We start from the raw sequence: 18,765 nt of genomic DNA, 5'->3' as shown, positions 1-18,765 counted from the left end.
TAAAAATACAAATGACTACAGTGCAAGACAGAATATTCTAGGTACCAAAAATGACATATAAATCAAGTGCTATGGAGGTTAGGAAGGAGATATGAAAGAAGGTTGCTTCAAAATAAAGATATGATTTTAGTAAGAGATAGGGAAGATGGCATTACAAGCTAAGAAGTCAGCCTGAGCAAAGGCAGAGGCTGTGTGAATGTGTAGGGCATAGTATATCTTATCCACAGGAAAACAGAATGTTTTAGACAAAGATTCAGTTCTGTACTTTTCTAGAAGACATCTACCAGCATAAACTGAATGGCTATATGCAGTCATAAGCATCTTCAAATATAAGATTTGCAGTACAACAGCAAGGACAAAAGAGAGAGATACCTTCAGAAGCTGGGAGAGCGTATCTAGTACCTCTGGGGGGCCCACTTCTAGACCCTCATCACGACCGGTAGCTCTCTTTTTATAGGTGACATTACCCAGGTATAAGATCGCTGACAGAACTGAAAAAATCCTTGGATATAAAGAAGACAAATTCTTATTTCAAAAATTTTAATTCAAGCTTGAAGAAAAGGCTTCCAAATAGAATTATACATTAAAAATCCCTAGTAACTTCTACTGAAATCATTAATGAGTGAATTCCAACTGGACATGAGACAAATATAATTCAATGCTTTTCTTTGCAATGTGACTAGAAATAAGTTTAATGTTTGAATAACTAGTCACAATGACTATGAGGATCACTTAATATTAATAATCAGTATACAATAAAATGATAATATGATTCTCGAAATATAATAAATAAAAGGTATGGCATAGTAGAAAACTATAACCCCTGAGTCAGGAAGATGGAGGTTTCAGTCCTGCTTTGAAGACGTGCAAGCTATTGTCTGATCCCAGACAAGGTGCTTCACCTCTCCTTATCCAGGCAACTCTGCAGAGAGAACACCTGCAATCTGCATTGGTGGAGGTAATTTCCTCACCAGTGAGCTATTGACATTAATGAAATTACAAGCCTGGCAAACAACAAAGTACTGAGAATCCTTCCTTGAGATCCATGATCTTATTTGATCCTCTCAATAACCTTGGAAAGTAAGCAATATAAAGATTATTTCATTTTATGGATAAGGACATGGAGCTTCATTGAGATTATGTTCTTTGTCCCTTGTTGCAGAGCCTGGGGCAGAGTGGGAACTTGCAGCTGGGTCTTCTGACTGATTGCATTCAAAGCTGAGACTTTCTCTGTGACACCATCCGACCTCTCAGAACATTAGCATAATAAAGTACAACTGGGGAGGTTGTAACAATTTATCTGAGTTGCTTATACAAGCAATTGGACTTACTGTTTCTTGGTTGCTGGAAGAAAGCCAACCATTTCCATGGCCTGTTTTAATCTTTCAAAGTCATGTTTCAGATCTTCTCCGTCTTCGATCTTCAAGTTATGCTGTAAAATAAGGATGTCAAGCTACTTGCCATTTGGGGAGCTGTAGGGCTGGCATATGAGAATAATTTCTGCTGGCACTAACAGCGTGACTATCCAAGCAACTGGGAATCAATGGGCTCCTTTATGCCACTTCCCTCCGCTCTCCTTGAAGCTTGTTTCAGAAGAGAAGAGGAAAAAGGCCTAGCAGCCTTTGACCTTCCAACAGCTCGTAAACAGCCACCCCAGAACAGAACAGAACAGAACAGAACAGAAATTACCTTGGCTGTCCCAGAATTAAGCTGTTTACCTGGTTGAGGTAGAAGTAGTCTTCAGGTTGTTTGAGCTTAAATTCTTTGCGCTCTTCCTCACTGACTCCAAGTAACAAATAATAGAACACATGGTAGTTTCTATGGATCAAAATTAGGAAAAATATTTTCATAATTTAAAAAAAACCACCCCAGTATTCTTTTGGACTTTTCATGTAAACCAACTATGAAAATGCTAGTTATACTTTAAAAACCTCCTAGTGGGTGGAGAAAATACAAACTTAAAAAAAAAAAATGTTTTCAGAGCTGAGTTTAGCAAGCATGATGTTTGGAAGTTTTTTTCTTTCTCACAAGTGCCTTGTTACTTTGGAAAACTTTCCTAATAAGGAGAGAGATGGTCTCAGCTCATTGTATCTATAATAGAATGTAGAAGATTTGCAAAGGGACCCGTATGAAGACATTCTGCTGAATTCTCAAACATTAGCCTTTTCTTCTTATAGATATTAGCAGAACAACCATACATATATAAACTCTGTTCATATATCGCTTCATGATAATAGTCTTACCTTTCATCCTTTTCTTGAGAGACCAGGCGAGATTTTTCAAGCAGATATTTTTCAACAACAGCCCTATCATCAAAAAAGGAAAAAAACACAACCAACTGATAAACATTTTCCCCAGCAGAAGAGGGTAACTGGTAACTATTGTAAAGAACTACAAATTAAATTAATCATTCAAATATGTTGTCTTTTTCATACAATGTGATGAGGATGGGGAGTTTCTATCACTGACTGGCACATTTGCAACTTTTAATTTTATCGAGTTGTCAGGAGCTCCAAGAGTTAAAGTGATTTTCCCATCTTGATGAGCTAGTACATGTTAACAACAGGATTTAAACCCAGGTCTTTCTGACTCCAAAGCTGGACCCTAATCCACAAGCTCATACTTCCTCTCCCACTGTGATTATAGGCCTTCATTTTACAAGTTCAAACCCACATAAGCCATAAGTAAAATACATAAGATTCCAAATTCTTTTTTAAGTTTAAAGACAATACCAGCACAGTCAAGTGAGAAAACTTGGAGATAATATTTTAATTGTTCTCCAGATATGTAGCCTATATCAGCTGCTAGATATAAAAAGATACTCCCTGGTAGCTAAAAGTAGAATTCCATGTTCAAAAAGGGCAGAGACCAACCACTCCTCAGCTATGATGTAGAATTGCTCTGAGTAAAAAATCCTAAGATTCTTGGCAAAGAAGAGACTCAGTCTTTCAAATATGCAAAATCTGAACAAAGATGCAGCTTTCAACAGTTGGTCTTAATTAGACATGGTAATAAAATACCCACAGTAACCACCAATTGATTTTAACTCTTCTTGCATTGGGAATGCATCTTCATGGGGGCTTTAAAAAATTCCATTTTCTAAATAGGTGACAGGAATAAACTTATCACAGCAGACCACTGTGATTTTAATTCTGAGAAAATGATAAAGGATTCATTACTCACGACTGTCATTAATACAAGACATAATAACAGTAAAACATTACCAATCTAGTAGATTTTTGACTCATGGTTATCTCCCTAAAAATGCAATCTAGTTGCTTCATCTAGTAGAATTCTGAAAGATCAATCGACAAGCACTTATTAAGCACCTACTCTATTGGCAGGCACTAGGGATACAAAAGTCAGAAGTCCTTGTGCTCAAAGAGAGATGACATACAAGGTACACAGAGTAGATGGAAGGTAACCATAGGGGAGAGGCTCTAGCAGCTTAGAGGACAGGAAAGGTGGGCCTGTTGAGAAGGTGGTGGCAGGGATTCTGAAGTAGAGGTGAAAGAGGAGGCAGAGCAATCTAGGTGTGAGGAGCAAGCAATGGAAAGGCACAGAGATATCGCACATGAGGAATAGCAAAGAGGCCAGTATGGATTGGATCTTAAAGAGTGTGGAGGGAGGAAGAGTTTAGAAGATGGGAAAGGTAGGAAAGGCTAGGTTACAAAAAGCTTTAAATGACAAAGGATTTATATCTGATCCTGCAGATAAAAGGGAGTCACTGAAGTTTAGTGAATAGAAGAGTGACAATTAGTTAATGTCTGCCATGCAAATCTAAAACAAATTTGTGTGTCAAATTTCCAAATTCACAGGGAAATCCTCAAAGGAAAACTGGTGCTTTCTGAGGGATTTTATTTGGAATATTTTTGGCAGTTTCACAGCTAGTTTGGAGAATGTTACTTTATATACTTTTGCTCAGAACACTTTTCACGTGATTCTGACCATCGTGTCTCTTTCTTGTCTTTATGGCTAATCTCGGCAGCACCTAGGTCTCATCTTACTTAACTCCATTTTTTCAACACCTTTCTCAATTCACTTTCAATCTGGTGCCATTTCATTAAAGTTACTCATGATCAACAACAACCTCTGCTTGACCATGTCCTGTGATCTTTACTCCACCCTCAACCCTTCTGATCTCTCTACTTCCATCACTTCTATTTTTCTGAGCACTTTGTTGCCTTTGATAATTCCTCTAGCCACTCCCCCTCTCCCAAAATTAGAGGTATGCCTTCTGCTTTTTTCCTTCTTTGTCATGGGTTCTTAATCGAGGCTCTGTGAACTTTTTTTTTTTTTAACAAAATAACTATTTCAATATACTTTGCTTTCTTTATAATAACAACTTGTGTTGTATTTTATGTATTTAAAAACATTGTTTGGAGAAGGTTCATATAGGTTTCACCACATTTCCAAAGGATTCCATGACACAAAGAATGCCTGTTCTATGTCCAGCTCCTCAGGCATTTGATCTTTTTCTCATAGATTTCCAACCAAGAACTTCTAATTTTCTCCTCCACAGTTGCCTACATGGCCCTCACACTACTAGAACATACCATCAACACCTAACCTGCTACCTTACAAACAGCCCTTCTAAAATTTTCGTTTTACAATTCTGTCAACAAACCTCCCACCTTCCTAGGTTGACAACTGGGAAATTTGAATCTGACTCCTTTCTTACCTTTATCCCCTATACTTCATCAGCAAGTTCTGCTATTCTTTCTTCAAATATGTTTCTAAGATTAATCTCTTCCTCTCCATTTCCACAAAAATTACTCTAGTTCTGTCGTTTCATTTAAATCCCTACAGGACTTGGTCTAGACCACAGGTTTTGTTAATATGCAGCCTTCCCCACTTCTCACCAAGTGCTTCCAAACCAGATTACAATGTAACTGGGAAATATTTAACAAAATAAATAAAAATACAATCAAACACAGATAAAATTACATTTTAAAACTAAGTCAACATATGACCTGTATGGTTTGGTTGCTCCTGTTTCATCACTGGTCTCGATGACAGCAGGTCTCTGGACCTCTAGTCTGTTCTAGCTCCAGTGTATACCATACATAAAATCATTTTCATATTAGGTTGTTAAGTTACTCAGGAGTGTCTTGACTCTTTATGACCCCGTGGACCATAAAATGCTAACACTGGCTAGGGGATTTTCTTGGCAAAGACACTGATGTGGTTTGCCTTTTCCTTCTAGAGTGGTAAGGCAAATGGAGGCTAAGTGACTCGACCAGAGTCACACAGCTAGTGAGTATATGAAGTCAAATTTGAACTCTGGTCTTCCGATTCCAGGCCCAGTGCTCTATCCACTGAACCACTTCGCTGCCTCCCTTATATGTTATAGCTCTGGGCAAAACTCTACAGAGGGTACCCTATTACCTTTAGAAATAACAACATCACATTGGATTTGCATTGAATATAATTTTAAAATATTTTAATACATCTTCTTTTGGGGGGGTGGTTCTGAACAATTCTGTGATGTAGGTAATAATGATAATAGTAATAGCTGATATTTACAAAGCACTAAAAGATTGGAAAAACACTTTTACAAAAATCCAGTGAGTTAAATTCTGCTGCAGGTTTTACTATCCACATTTTTACAGATGTGGAAATGGAAGCTCAGAGTCTGTTAAGTGATTTAGCTATGAAGGGTCAGGGGTAGGATTCAAACCCAGGTCTCTGCCTCTAGGTCTGGCTTTCCTTCCACCATGATCACTATCACCATTTTACAGAGGAAGTAACAGGCACACAGACAGAAGTGAAGTAACTTGCTTAGGATAACACTGTTAGTTGGTGAGAGTGGGGCCCAGAGTTGCCATTGCTCCAGACTTTACATCTAGTCCTCTTGCTGGGACACTAAGTCCAAATTTCTCACTGAAGAATCTCTGTCCACATGCTGTTTTAAGTCTGAAATTTCCCTTCTTTTTATTCTCTAACATAGTTCCTCTGCTCTAGTTAAGCCAGTCTCTGTGACTTCCTGCATACAACTTATAATTGTCCACAACTTTGCACAAACTACTCTTCTCTGCCAACTGGGAACCTTCACCATCTTCAGGACCAGGGTTAAAACATACTTTCCCCTACAACAAGGTTCCTGTGCCCAACCCACCTAATCTGGAGCTTAGTCAGTACATTCTTGGCACTTTCATGTTCATTTATTTTGCAAGTATGTTACAATATACTTAATGTACTGCTCTGCAGACAGGCTCAAGTTATCTTGGATGTCTTATTTTGTTTTCCCTAACCTGTTATGAGACAACTTTATGTCCTGTCTTTGTTTTGTCACAAAAAGAGCAAAGACTTCAACAAGGGAATTCAGAAGCCACCTATAGCAACTCTCTCATGCTACAGATGAGGAAACTGAGGAGAGAATAGCAATGAAATGTACAATGTCACACTAGTCCTGGGTGGGATTTGAACTCAGGTTCTCCAACTCCCTCTACTGAATTCCATTCTCTTCTATTCTAGAGGAACACAAGCTCCTGAGCCTGTTACAATAACATGGGAGCCAATTCTTAAAGGCAGCCTCTTAAAAACACCTGGCACATAGTAGGTGCTTCGGAAATGCTTGCTTGCATATACAACTTGTATCAAATTGCTTACCGTCTTTGATAGAGGGGAGGAAAGTGAGGGAGGAAGAAAACTGGGAACTCAAAATTTTATTTAAAAAAAAGAATAAAAAATTGTCTTTACAAGTATTTGGAAAAAAATAAAATATATTTAACAAAAAGAAATGCTTGTTTGCTTGAAGGAACTTTGGATAAGGTCGCAGGAGACGGGGGTTTTAGTGTAAACTCTGTCATTAACTAGCTGGCAAACTCTGTTTAGTAACAACCTCAGGGGCCTCAGTTTTCTCATCTGCAAAATGAGGGAGTTGGATTAGGACTTGGGCTTCTTCAGCTCTAGAATTTTATAACTCTATGACATGAATTTTGAATCTAGTTTTTGACCAGAAGGAGAACTAGGAAACATTCCCCTAGCAGGATGAATCTACGTTGGGAGATGGAAATCCACATTCCTTGGTGGAGGTTGTGGTTTGTTTGGATCCAAAGAACCAAAGTGTAGAATAACCAACTAGTTGGATCCTGGTCACTTACCTCCTCCGTCCGGCCTAAGATTATCTGCCGGGGGCCCTCCTGGGAAGAGTGAGAACATCATGATACCTGGCCCTCTTGCTCATTCTACTCAGGGGCCTGTCAATATTTAATGTCTCCACTTCTCACTCTAGAGACCAGGAGGGGTTCTTAACTTGTTTTAAGAAATATTTTGATAGCTATTTCAGTATAATTGGTTTTCTTTGTAATCCTATATTTAAAACATTCTGAGCAGGGGGTTCATGGATTTCACCGTACTGCCTGTGAAAGAAGTTTCTGATACAAAACAAACCTCTGAACCACAGGTAACCCCCTTCCCCACTCCCCAACCTAATTACCTACATGATCCTTACCTGGTTTGATGAATATAAATTCAATTTATGAAATGCTTATGAAGCACCTACTATGTGAAAGGGACTATGTTAAACAGGGCATGATGAAAAATGACACTCCCTGTCCTTAAGGGGCAAACATATTTGACCCTTGTGTGCTTTCCTTGCCACATGTAACACAATGGAGCTAAGAGAAGAGGAACTTGCTTTAAAGTAATTGCTATTCATTCTATGCATATGAAAAAAAAAGCAAAAGCATTATCAGTGAACATAAAAACAGAAAAATCCTGGTAATCAAATTCTCCATTCAGTGAAAATCTGTGAAATTACAGAAGGAGCCAAGATTAAAATTCATCCTTTCATGATCTACGAAGGGTTTGCTAATCAAATCCTCAGTGTAAAGAAGACTGCAGGCAGAATTTCAATTAGACAACCATACTGTTAGCATTTCAAAAACATTTCTTGGCATATTTTGGATTCTTACCAATTTATTAAACAAAGTAAAAGATTCCTTATTATCCCGAGAGCCAAAATTTTGAAAGTTAATTGTTATTATAAACTTTTTAATAGTCAGCAAGCATATAAATCAAGGGGGACAATTTTTATTTTAAACCTATTAATTTTCACATGGTACAACCAAACAAATTAACAAACAATAAACCGGTAAATTTGGGTAAAGTCTAAAGGACAAAGTGACATCTTTTGACAGTGTATGCAACATATTAAACCTGCTGTCCTACCTCCCTTTAAGAGGAGGAAGTACAATTAAACTGAGTTCAGCTGCCATTTATCATTGCTTTCATCTGTATTGTTGGAGTTAAAATGTACAGTTTGTGCCTAAGGAAAATCAATGCAGATAGTATTAAGGGAAACCACAAGACAAGACACTATCAAATGTCTCATATTCAGAATGTACATAGGAATGACACAAATATATAAGACCAAGAGTCATTCCCCAAAAGGTAAGAATACAGAGAATAAATAAGTTTTCAAAAGAATTGCACCCTGTTGAAGATCATGTGAAACAAGTTCCAAATCACTAATAATAAGAGAAATTCAAATTATAACAATTTACCTCATACTTGAAAGTTGGCAAATCTGATAAAAACTCTTTCTAACCTGGCCTGACCCTCACTCTGCCTTTCTGGTCTTCTTACCCCTTACTCCCCACCTCTGAGTACTCTGCAATTCAGTGACACTGGCCTCTGTGCTATTCTTTGCACAAGAAACTCCAATCTCCTGACTGTGGGCATTTTTACTGGCTGTCCTCCATGCCTGGAATGCTTTTCCCTCTCATATTTACCTCCTAGTTTCCCTGGCCTCCTTCAAGTCTCAGCTAAAGTCCAACCGATGGGGTTCAGACCCACCTTTTGCAAGTAACCACCCAGCCCCTTCTGATGTTGGTGACTTCCCTCTGGGCTTATTCTCTAGAATTTATCCTGTATATTTTGTTTCTATACATTGAATTGCATACTGTCTTCTCCATTAGACAGTGAGCTTCTTGAAGGCAGGGAATGTTTTTTGTCTTCCCTTGTATTCTTAGTACTCAGCAGGAGCAGCTGGGTGGTGCAGTGGAGAGAGCACCAGTGCAGGAGTCAGAAGGACCTGAGTTCAAATCTCACCTCAGACACTTGACACTCACTAGCTGTGTGACCTTGGGCATGTCACTTAACCTCAACTGCCTCATCCTGGGTCATCTCCAGTCATCCTGATGAATGTCTGGTCACTGGATTCAGATGGCTCTGGAGGAGAAGTGAGGCTGGTGACCTGCGCAGCCCTCCCTCACTCAAAACAAAGTCAAGTGCAAGTCATGTCATCATTTCTCTGATGGCATGGTCTTCTTCGGCAACAAAGGATGAACATACACACTCAGCAGCACAGGCGTGGGGGCACACAGTAAGTGCTTAATTGCTCTATGACTTAACTCAAAGCTCTAAGCTGTAAGCATGTAAGCATATATATGGAGCTGTGAATTAAGCCAGCCATTCTTAATAACAACTGGCAATCATGTCAGAAAAGTGACTAAGTTCAAACTTTTTGATTTAGCAATCCTACTAACACCACTTGTCATAAGGAAGTAAAAGACAGAAATCAAGTTCCATTACATACTAAAATATTCACTTCTTTTGCAGTAGCAAAGAATCAGGGAAAAAATGAGTATCTCATGGTTAGGGAATGGCTAAACAAATGATGTATCTAGGGAACTCAGAGAAACACAGAAAGATTTGTAAGAACGGATACAGAGTAAAAGCAGAACCAGAAAAGTTGTTACACAATGCCTACACCAATAAAAGTAAAAAAAGGTCACTAAAAAAGCTGAAATCAATAGCTAAGAAACAAAAAGCAAACAACAAACAAACAAACAGAACCCCAATACCAATAATGGTCTCTGGCAACAGATAATGAACAAATCTTCCTCCTCTAAGAAGAGAAGTTGGGGACTTTGAGAGCAGAATGTTGCATCCATTATCATACACAGTAACTGTTTTAATCATTCTGACTTGACTTTTTCTTTGTTACAAGGGACAGTTCAGTTCAGGGAGTTGGGAAGATATACAGAAATGACAGTGATATAAAGACAAAAGGTACTCATAAACATATTATTTTTTTAAAGAATAGGTCATATCCAACAAACAATCATTTGCTTTTTCTGACAAGGTTACTAAACTAGTACCTTAAGAGAAAGCTGTAGAGTTTGACTAGATTTTAACAGCACCTTTCACAAAATCTCTCATGCTGCTCTTGTGAAAGGCAGCAAGATGTAGGCTAGATGACTAAAATTAGATGGATTTGGAACTGGCTGAATGGCCTGGTTTAAAGAGTGGCCTTTAATGGTTAGATTCCAACCTGAAACGGGGAATGCCCCAGGGATCTGTGCTACTTAACATTTTCATCAATGACTTAGATAAGGCCTAGAAGATAGTATGTTTACTAAATGAGCAGGTGACACAAAGCTGTCAAGGACAGCTTACAGTGGATAGCAGTAATGATCCAAATAAACTGAAAGGCTATATAACACTTTGAAACTTCAAAGTGAGAGGTGTTCCCTTAACTGGGTCAAGGACTGACCCAAAGGGTAACCAAATGGATTATGGGAAGATGAGTGGCATCCTGCCCTCCCAGTTATAACTTATTACAAGGCTTGTCTTCAATGCAACTCTACTACTCCACACTCACTCATTATCTGACCTCTACCCAACTTTTAATCCCCTTAGCCCTCAAGTAGCTGGCTTGTTGTGGCTGTGCTCTCCTAAGCTTTCCCCTTTTTGTTGATCATCCTCATAACCTAAGTCACCCAAATTCATAACTTCATTAACTCTCCCCTTTCCTACCACATACATTCAATTCCCAAGTCTCACTGATTCTACTTTCACAGAAATTCTTCTACTCTTTTCTTTCCAATGATACTGTTTATGTTTCAGTTCAGGTGCTCATCACTTCCTGCCTAAACTACGCATTCAAAGGTCTATTTGGAAGCACAACCTGGCTCTAAATCCACCTTACTAGGCTTATTTTATATTACTCTCCTTCACACATACGGTACTTTCTAGCAAAACTAGACTTCCTAAAACTTGATCTTTTCACCCATCCCGTCATGTAATCACACAGGGCACATTTTCAATCCATGGAATGCATTTCCTTTCTTCATCTGTACCCCCAAAATCCCAATTTCTTTTCAAGTCTGCTCTTCAATGCACTCTCCTCCTGTGAAGCTTACTGTATTGCATCCCTCCAGTAAAATATAATAAGCAGCTTTCATGTTCCTTTCCATATATTCATTACCTAGTACACAAACATAGTCCCTTGCAGAGAGTAGACATTTTAAAAATGCTTGTTAAATTGAATTTAAATAAAATTGAAATTACTGTACTTACCCTCGGACAATGCCATTCTCCAAGTAGTTGACTTGAATGAATTTCCCAAAACGGCTTGAATTGTTGTTGTGGGCTGTTTTGGCATTTCCAAATGCCTACAAGGGAAATAAAAGGAAGTTTTCAGATGATGAAATCCAAAATATTACAGGCATTTTATTCATAATGTGAAACTTGAGATCTAAGAAGCTGTGAAATACATTATGAAAGTATAAGCTTGTGGAAGATCAGAAACATCAAAGCTCTGCAATTTTTCCAACGAGGAAACTCAGGCCTCAAAAGTTTAAACAATGTATCTGAGGTCACACTGCTTAGCTAAGGGGTAGAGTTGGGACTGGAATTCAAGGGTCTGGTCATGTAAAAACACAGAATGGCATCCTAAGAGCTACTAGAAGTCTTCATCATGTCTATCACAGGTTTACAGTGGCCCTAATGACAGGAGTATAATCATATTGCTTTAATCAATCAATCAGCATTAATTAGCCATGTGCCAGACACTAAAGGATACAAAGACAAGAAATTAAAGTCCCTGTTCTCAAAATGCTTACAATCTGCTGAGGGGGAGGAAATTTGCGCATCTAAATATATGCAGAATACGTACAAAACAGATACAAGATTCGGCAGGCACTGAGTAATCACATATGTGGATACTCAGGAAAGGCTTTGTGTGGCTTGGTGAAGGAACTGAGCAAATGAATGAGGTAGAGCTGGGAAAGGAGTACATGCCAAACATGGGAGACAATTCAGTACAAAGGCATGGAATTGGGAGATGGTGGGCTGCGTTTGAGGAACAGAGAACAGCATAGATGCATGGCAGAAGGTACACAGAACTGTAAAGATAATTTGAGGCCTGATTATGAAAGGTTTTAAAAACTAAGACAGGAGTTCATTTGATCCTAGAAGCAGTAAGAGTAATGAGTTTATTGAGGAGGGGACTGACATGGTCAGGCCCACATTTTAGGAAAATTACTCTGGTAGTTGCATGGAGGATAGAGTGGAGTGGGGAGAAAATTGAGTCAAGGAGACCAATTAGGGGGTCACTGTAATAGTCTAAAAAAAAGTGATGAGGGCTTGAATTAAGGCCTGGGGCCTGTGTGAGTAATGGTAAGGAGTCATGTGAAGAAGGTGCTGTGGAGGTGAAAATGGCAGGATTTGGAACTGATCTGCTATATGGGGCAAGGGCAGGGTAAAGAGTTGAGGATAATGTTGAGGCTGTGAACCGAGAAGATGTGGGGGAAGGGGTAGAGATGAGTCTTAGATATGCTAAGTTTGAAAAGTTCATTGGAACATTCAGTTTGAAATGTCTAAAACGCTGTTGGTGATATGAGACTGGAGCTCTGGAGACAGAACAGGGCTACATGTACAGAGGTAAGAGTCATCTGCATAAATTACGAAACCCAGGAAGTCTGATAGGATCACTAAGGAGAGAGTATAAAAAAGGATCAGGACAAGAGTCTTGGGCATGCTTATCGCTAAGCGCTGTGATACAAACAACACAATTTGGAGATTGATTCCTGCATGTGTTTTAGAAGTGGAAGTCAAATGGCAGAGTAGGGCTCAAGAGGTAGCTTTTAGCAGAGCTGGTCTGCTCACAGCCAAGACAAAACACTCTGAAGGAGAGTTTCTGGAAGCCCTGGTTAAATGTTTTAATGATCAATGACCACGATATAGTAAAGAGATATTGGTTGTGAGGCAAAACAGGGATTGCTCACGTTCATTTTGTTTCTTTCAAACAAAAAAACTGTGAGAGGCTGAGGGGATAAAATATGTGACAATTTCCTAAATGTTCTCAAATACCTAACTAGGTCAGCAAGAATGACTACATTGTGAAGAGAAGCTTCCCCTGAAGGCAAAGCAAGCAGGATCAGAGAGCAGATCACTGTCTGGAAGCATCTTCATAATAGGAAGTCTTCTTCAGTCATCACGAAGTGACTGTTTTATCAGGGTCACAAGACGAATCAACTTCCTGTTCCAAAAATAAGTGCTATGTCTGCACAAGAACACTTAAAACCACAGTCTAAGCTATATTCAAGCAGACAGAAATCAAATGAACCTTCTTATGAAATTGACTTTTAAAACAAATTCTGAGAGTTAACCATGCTAGAGCTAAAAGTAAAAATGAAGAAGGTGGTGCTACAGAAAGTGATTTTACATCTTGGGGAATTACGCTGGAATATTTTCTATGTTGTAGGGATTCTTGGATCTTTCTTAAAGCCATCAACAAAATCCCTTTTGCCCAATATTTTTTTACTTTGTGCAAAGGTACTAAAAGGCTCAGTTTTTCTGTCAAAAGGAAGTTTTTGCCCAAGTAAAAAAATGAGAAGGAAAAATAACTTTTATTGCTCTTTCACAATAAAGACCCCAATTCAATATTGAATCTTTCTTCTGTAGTTTCTTTCTAAGGCACAGGATCTTAACCTTTTTTGGTCACAGACCCTGTTGGCAGTCTGGTGAAGCCTATGGACCCTTTCTCAGAATAAGGTTTTTAAAGACATAAAGTGAAACACAAGATTACAAAGGCAACCAATGATACTGGCATAAATCTATTAATATGATTTTTAAAAAGCAAGCTCACAGACTCCAGGTTAAGAGCCATTGCTCTAAGTAAAGTGGCAGCCCAAGGTTTGCTATTCCTTTTTTTAGGGGAATATACAGACATATTCTTCTAGTATTAGTTGCGACACCCTGGGCAAATCAATTCCACAGACTCACAGAAATTTAGGATGGTTTCCCACCTTTGAGATCACAAGATTATAGTTGTAGAGCTGGGAGGTGCCTTGGAAGGTGCTTACAGATGTGGAAACTAAGGCTCAAGAAAGATGAAGTGTCCTCTGATACCAAATGTAGTATGAGGTAGGCCCAGGGGTAATGTTGAGTGTAGCAGGGTGAACCTGTAATGTGAGCCTTGATTTTTCCTACACTATTTACCTTATGGGGAGTTGTAACCCTCTCCCTCCTGCTTTCACTGCTTTATTTGGTACATTTCTTTCTGTTTTGGGGTGGCAATGGTGGTCGTGTTGGGGACAGCAGGGAACAGACACTAACTCTTCATGGAGCCATCTTACAATATGGAACCTGCTCTTCATGAACTGAAGTTGACTCTTAGTGGAAAGGCCATACTCTTGTTTCTCAATGCTCAAGATTCTTAGCCCAAGCACCTCATTTTAGAACTGAAAAAAAACCTAAGCTCAGAGAGACAAGTTCCATGATAATAATCACACCAAACACAAGAGCTTTTAAGGCTTCTGGTTCAGGGCTCTTCTCAGCCTGTCAGCCCACAATGATACTCCCTACTAGGCCACCCCACCTTTAGAGCTTCATGTCAATGATCTCAAAGTCCTCTCTCAAATGAAAAATCTGATTTCTATTTTCTATGATATTCCCAGGATCTTTAGATGACATGAAATAATATATTTTAATTTCTTCAATTATTTAAGTCCTTTTAATAGGGGTTCTTAACCTGAGTATGAACTTAAAAAAAAAAACAAAATACTTTGATGACTATTTAAATAGAACTGGTTTCCTTTGTAATCCTTTGCCTTTTATTTTATGCATTTAAAAATCTTATTCTCTTATTTTTTTTATTTTTCACTTTTAACACCGTTCATATCACATAACACAATTCTAACTTTTGGTCAGGTGATATTTCTTTTAAAGCATTTACAATATAGACCAAAACCAGATTTTTTTTTTAACATTAACCAACTGAGACACAAATAATAACTATGTATGCTAAGTTCATAAGCCCTTGATCTAATTGTCTCCACACTATTAATAAGAATTAAAGGACCCTAACTTATTGTTGTTGGTCTAATGTCCTAAGTCTAATAGCTTAATTTTAGACTTGACCTCGGATGCTCCCCTACCAACAATCTATAATTTAATAGATCTGGTATTAAGCTTACAATCCTTTTGACTATAGGAAATTGCCACTAAGAGTAGGGACATTGCAGGGAAACAATATCTCCCCAACTTCATATCAGCTCCAGGCAGGAGTAGATTGTCAACTTGCATTCAGTGAAGCTTAGAGTCTGCCAGGTGTCAGTGGAGAAACTGAGTCAGGAGAATCCTACCCTCAGCCCAGGCTGAACAGCCACTCTCCCACCCTTCCCATGAGATCACCTTTTGCAGTTTATACCAGCATCTCACAGGTTTACTGGCATCATGGATTAGAGGCTCAGACCGCCTTTGTTGCTATCCATACCTGGAGCTAGACTCAGAAGGACAGTCACTTAATAGTCCCACAGCATCTTAAAATAGCAAGTTCCAATAACCAGGTGTCATATATGACTATAATTTCACATTGGTTAAGGAACATCTTTTGAGGCAAGTCTTAAGTGGCTTACATGCCTTTCTATATATGTTCTAGATCCTGCTTAAATAACAACCATAAAATCAAATTTACCATTAAAACCTTAACTTTTCCATCAATGCCAAATTTTACCCTAAATTACCTCTAGGAGACCTAGACTAAAATTCATTTCCCCAAACTAAAGATGTCTCTGATTTAGTCTCAGTAATTAATTCAGTCAATTGTTTTAATACTAATTGCTTTTACACCACTTTGTAACATGTCCAATTTTTCTCCCCTTCTCTCCCCTCCCCCTACCCCCTAATACCTTGCTGATTACCCCTTCCCTCAATGAGCCCTCCCTTCTATCACATCCTACCCTTCCCTTATCCCCATCTTCTCTCTTTTCTTGTAGGGCAAGATAAATTTCTATACCCCATTACCTGTGTTTCTTATTTCCCCTTTATATGCAATAATAATTCTCAACATTTGTTTCTAATACTTTGAATTCCACCTTTTCCCTCCCTCCCTCCCTACCCAGCCCCACTGGGAAGGCAAGCAATTCAATACAGGCTATATATGTGTCATTTTGCAAAAGACTTCCATAATAATCATGCTGTGTAATACTAACTATATTGTCCTCTATCCTACTCTATCCCCCCTTATTCTTTTATTCCCTCATTTGACCTTGTCCCTTCCCAAAAGTGCTTATTTCTAGTTATTCCCTTCTCCCATTTGCCCTTCTTTCTATCATTCCCCTCACCCCATTTGTTGCCTCCTCCCCTACTTTTCTGTAGTATAAGATAGATTTTCATACCAAATTTAGTGAGCTTGTTATTCCGTCTTAAGCCATATGTGGAGAGAGTAGTTTCACTTTTCCCCTCTCCCATTCTCCCTTTTCTCCTCCTTTGAACAAGATTTTTCTTTATCTCTTTTATGAGTTATAGCCTGCCCCATTCCATTTCTCCCTTTCTCCTCCCAGTATTTTCCTCCCTCACCCCTTAATTTTTATTTTATATATATATTTTTTGGGGATATCATCTCTCTTCTGAGTCAACACAGCCTGTACTCTGTCTATGTGTGTGTGTGTATGTGTGTGTGTGTGTGTGTGTGTGTGTGTGTGTGTATGTACAATCCTTCCACCTAGCCAAATACTAAGAAGAGTCTCAAGAGTTATAAATATTTTCTTTCCATGTAGGAATGTAAACAGTTCAGCTTTAGAAAGTCTTTTATGATTTCTCTTTCCTGTATACCTTTTCACGCTTCTCTTGATTCTTGTGTTTGAAGTCAAATTTTCTATACAGTTCTGGTCTTTTCAACATGAATGCTTGAAAGTCCTCTATGTATCATTGAATGACCATTTATTCCCTTAAAGTATTATACTCAGTTTTGCTGGGTAGGTGATTCTTGGTTTTAATTCCAGTTCCTTTGACTTCTGGAATATCTTATTCCAAGTCCTTTGATCCCTTAATGTTGAAGTTGCCAGATACTGTGTTATTCTGATTGTATTTCCACAATACTCGAATTGTTTCTTTATAGCTGCTTGCAGTATTTTCTCCTTGACCTTGGAACTCTGAAATTTGGCCACAATATTCCTAGGAGTTTCTCTTTTCAGGTCTCTTTCAGGAGGTAATCAGTGGATTCTTTCAATATTTATTTTGCCCTTTGGTTCTAGAATGTCAGGACAGTTTTCCTTGATAATTTCATGGAATATAATGCCTAGGCTCTTTTTTTTTGATCGTGGCTTTCAGGTAGTCCCATAATTTTAAAACTGTCTCTCCTGGATCTATTTTTCCAGGTCAGTTGTTTTTCCAATGAGATATTTCACACTATCTTCTATTTTTTTCAAACTTTTGGTTTTGTTTTCTAATGGCTTGATTTATCTCATAGTCGTTCATTTACCTGAACTCAATTCTCTCTTTCAGAGAACTATTTTGTCAGTGAGCTTTTGAATCTTCTCCTCCATTTGGCTAATTCTGCTTTTTAATGCCTCCTTCTCCTCATTAGCTTTTTGGACCTCTTTTTCCAACTGAGTTAGCCTCTCTTTAGAGGTGCTATTTTCCTCAGCATTTTTTTGGTTCTCCTTTAACAAGCTGCTAACTCACTTTTCAAGCTCTTCTACTGCTTAAGCCCACTTTAATTTCACTTTGGAGGCCCTGGAGGCAGGGGTCTTGACTTCCTGTGACAGTAAACCTTGTTCTTCCTCATCTGAAAGGATGGGAGGAGACACCTGTTCACCAAGAAAGTAACCTTCTATGGTCTTATTTTTTTTCCTTTTTTGGGGGCATTTTCCCAGCCAGTTACTTGACTTCTGAATCCTTTGTCAAGAGATTAGACTCAGCTGCTCAGTTCCCCTGGGCTTTGGGTGGGGGCAGGCTGTCACTCAGGGTTGGGGTTTAGATCAGCTGCTCCCTACTACCAGAGGCTTTAAACTGAGCTGCCTGAACAATGGATTCAGGTTGCTTCCGGGCCTCAATAGCTGCCTACAGTCTGCTGCTTCAGCATCTTCCATTGCCTGGGGCTACTGCTGGAGAAACCCCATTCCCTCTCACCCAGCTGGGAAAGCCCTCCCCCACTGAACTTTGGAGCTTTCTTTGTCACTTGTGGCTTGAGGTATCTGGGACCTTCCCTGCTAGGAACTCTGCCTGGAGGTCTGTTCAGGTCCTGTTCCTCCCAGTGCTTCGAAGCCAGGGCTGTGCTCTGCTCAGCATCCTGTGAGACAGACCTTTCCTGTCAGCCTTCCGGGTTACCTTTGGCTGGAAACCTCTTTTGCTATGTTGTTCTGTGGCTTCTGCTGCTCTAGACTTTGTTGTGAGTCATTTTTACAGGTATTTTGTGGGCTGTGGAAAGGCTAGAGTATATGCATCTTTCTACTCCACCATCTTGGCTCAGCCCCCTAAAAACCTTATTCTGATAAAGGTGAAGAATGTCTTCCCTCTCTAACATGTCAAACACATGCAATAGCGGTGCCAAAGTACTGTTTTGGGTCTCTCTCACCCCAGTGATAGCAGAACAGTTCAATGTCTCGAGAGCAGGGCTCAGGAAGGGCTGGGTTTGAAACCTAACTCAGATTCATACAAGTTGTGTGATCAAGGAAAAGTCACTCACTTTTCACAACTTCAGTTTCTTCCTCTGTAACATCATGATAATACCTGTAGCACTGAACT

General features: G+C 39.0%; 1 protein-coding gene across 10 annotated transcripts in view; it reads right to left on the bottom strand.

Moving 5' to 3' along the window:
• MYO9B (myosin IXB) overlaps nucleotides 1–18,765 on the bottom strand; it is a 131,211-nt gene that overhangs the window by 54,989 nt on the left and 57,457 nt on the right. For all 10 annotated transcript variants that reach the window (XM_072601291.1, XM_072601285.1, XM_072601287.1 and 7 more), the window contains 5 exons: nucleotides 11,311–11,405; nucleotides 2,244–2,306; nucleotides 1,719–1,818; nucleotides 1,332–1,432; nucleotides 373–502 (listed from right to left, as the gene is read on the bottom strand). In XM_072601291.1, the coding sequence (XP_072457392.1) occupies nucleotides 373–502; nucleotides 1,332–1,432; nucleotides 1,719–1,818; nucleotides 2,244–2,306; nucleotides 11,311–11,405 (489 nt within the window). The remainder of the gene's footprint in view (nucleotides 1–372; nucleotides 503–1,331; nucleotides 1,433–1,718; nucleotides 1,819–2,243; nucleotides 2,307–11,310; nucleotides 11,406–18,765) is intronic.

This window comes from Notamacropus eugenii, chromosome 4, assembly GCF_028372415.1.
Source record: "Notamacropus eugenii isolate mMacEug1 chromosome 4, mMacEug1.pri_v2, whole genome shotgun sequence".
Taxonomy (NCBI): domain Eukaryota; kingdom Metazoa; phylum Chordata; class Mammalia; order Diprotodontia; family Macropodidae; genus Notamacropus; species Notamacropus eugenii.
Note: the sequence above shows the minus strand (reverse complement) of the source record. Positions and strands in the feature narration are given on the sequence as shown.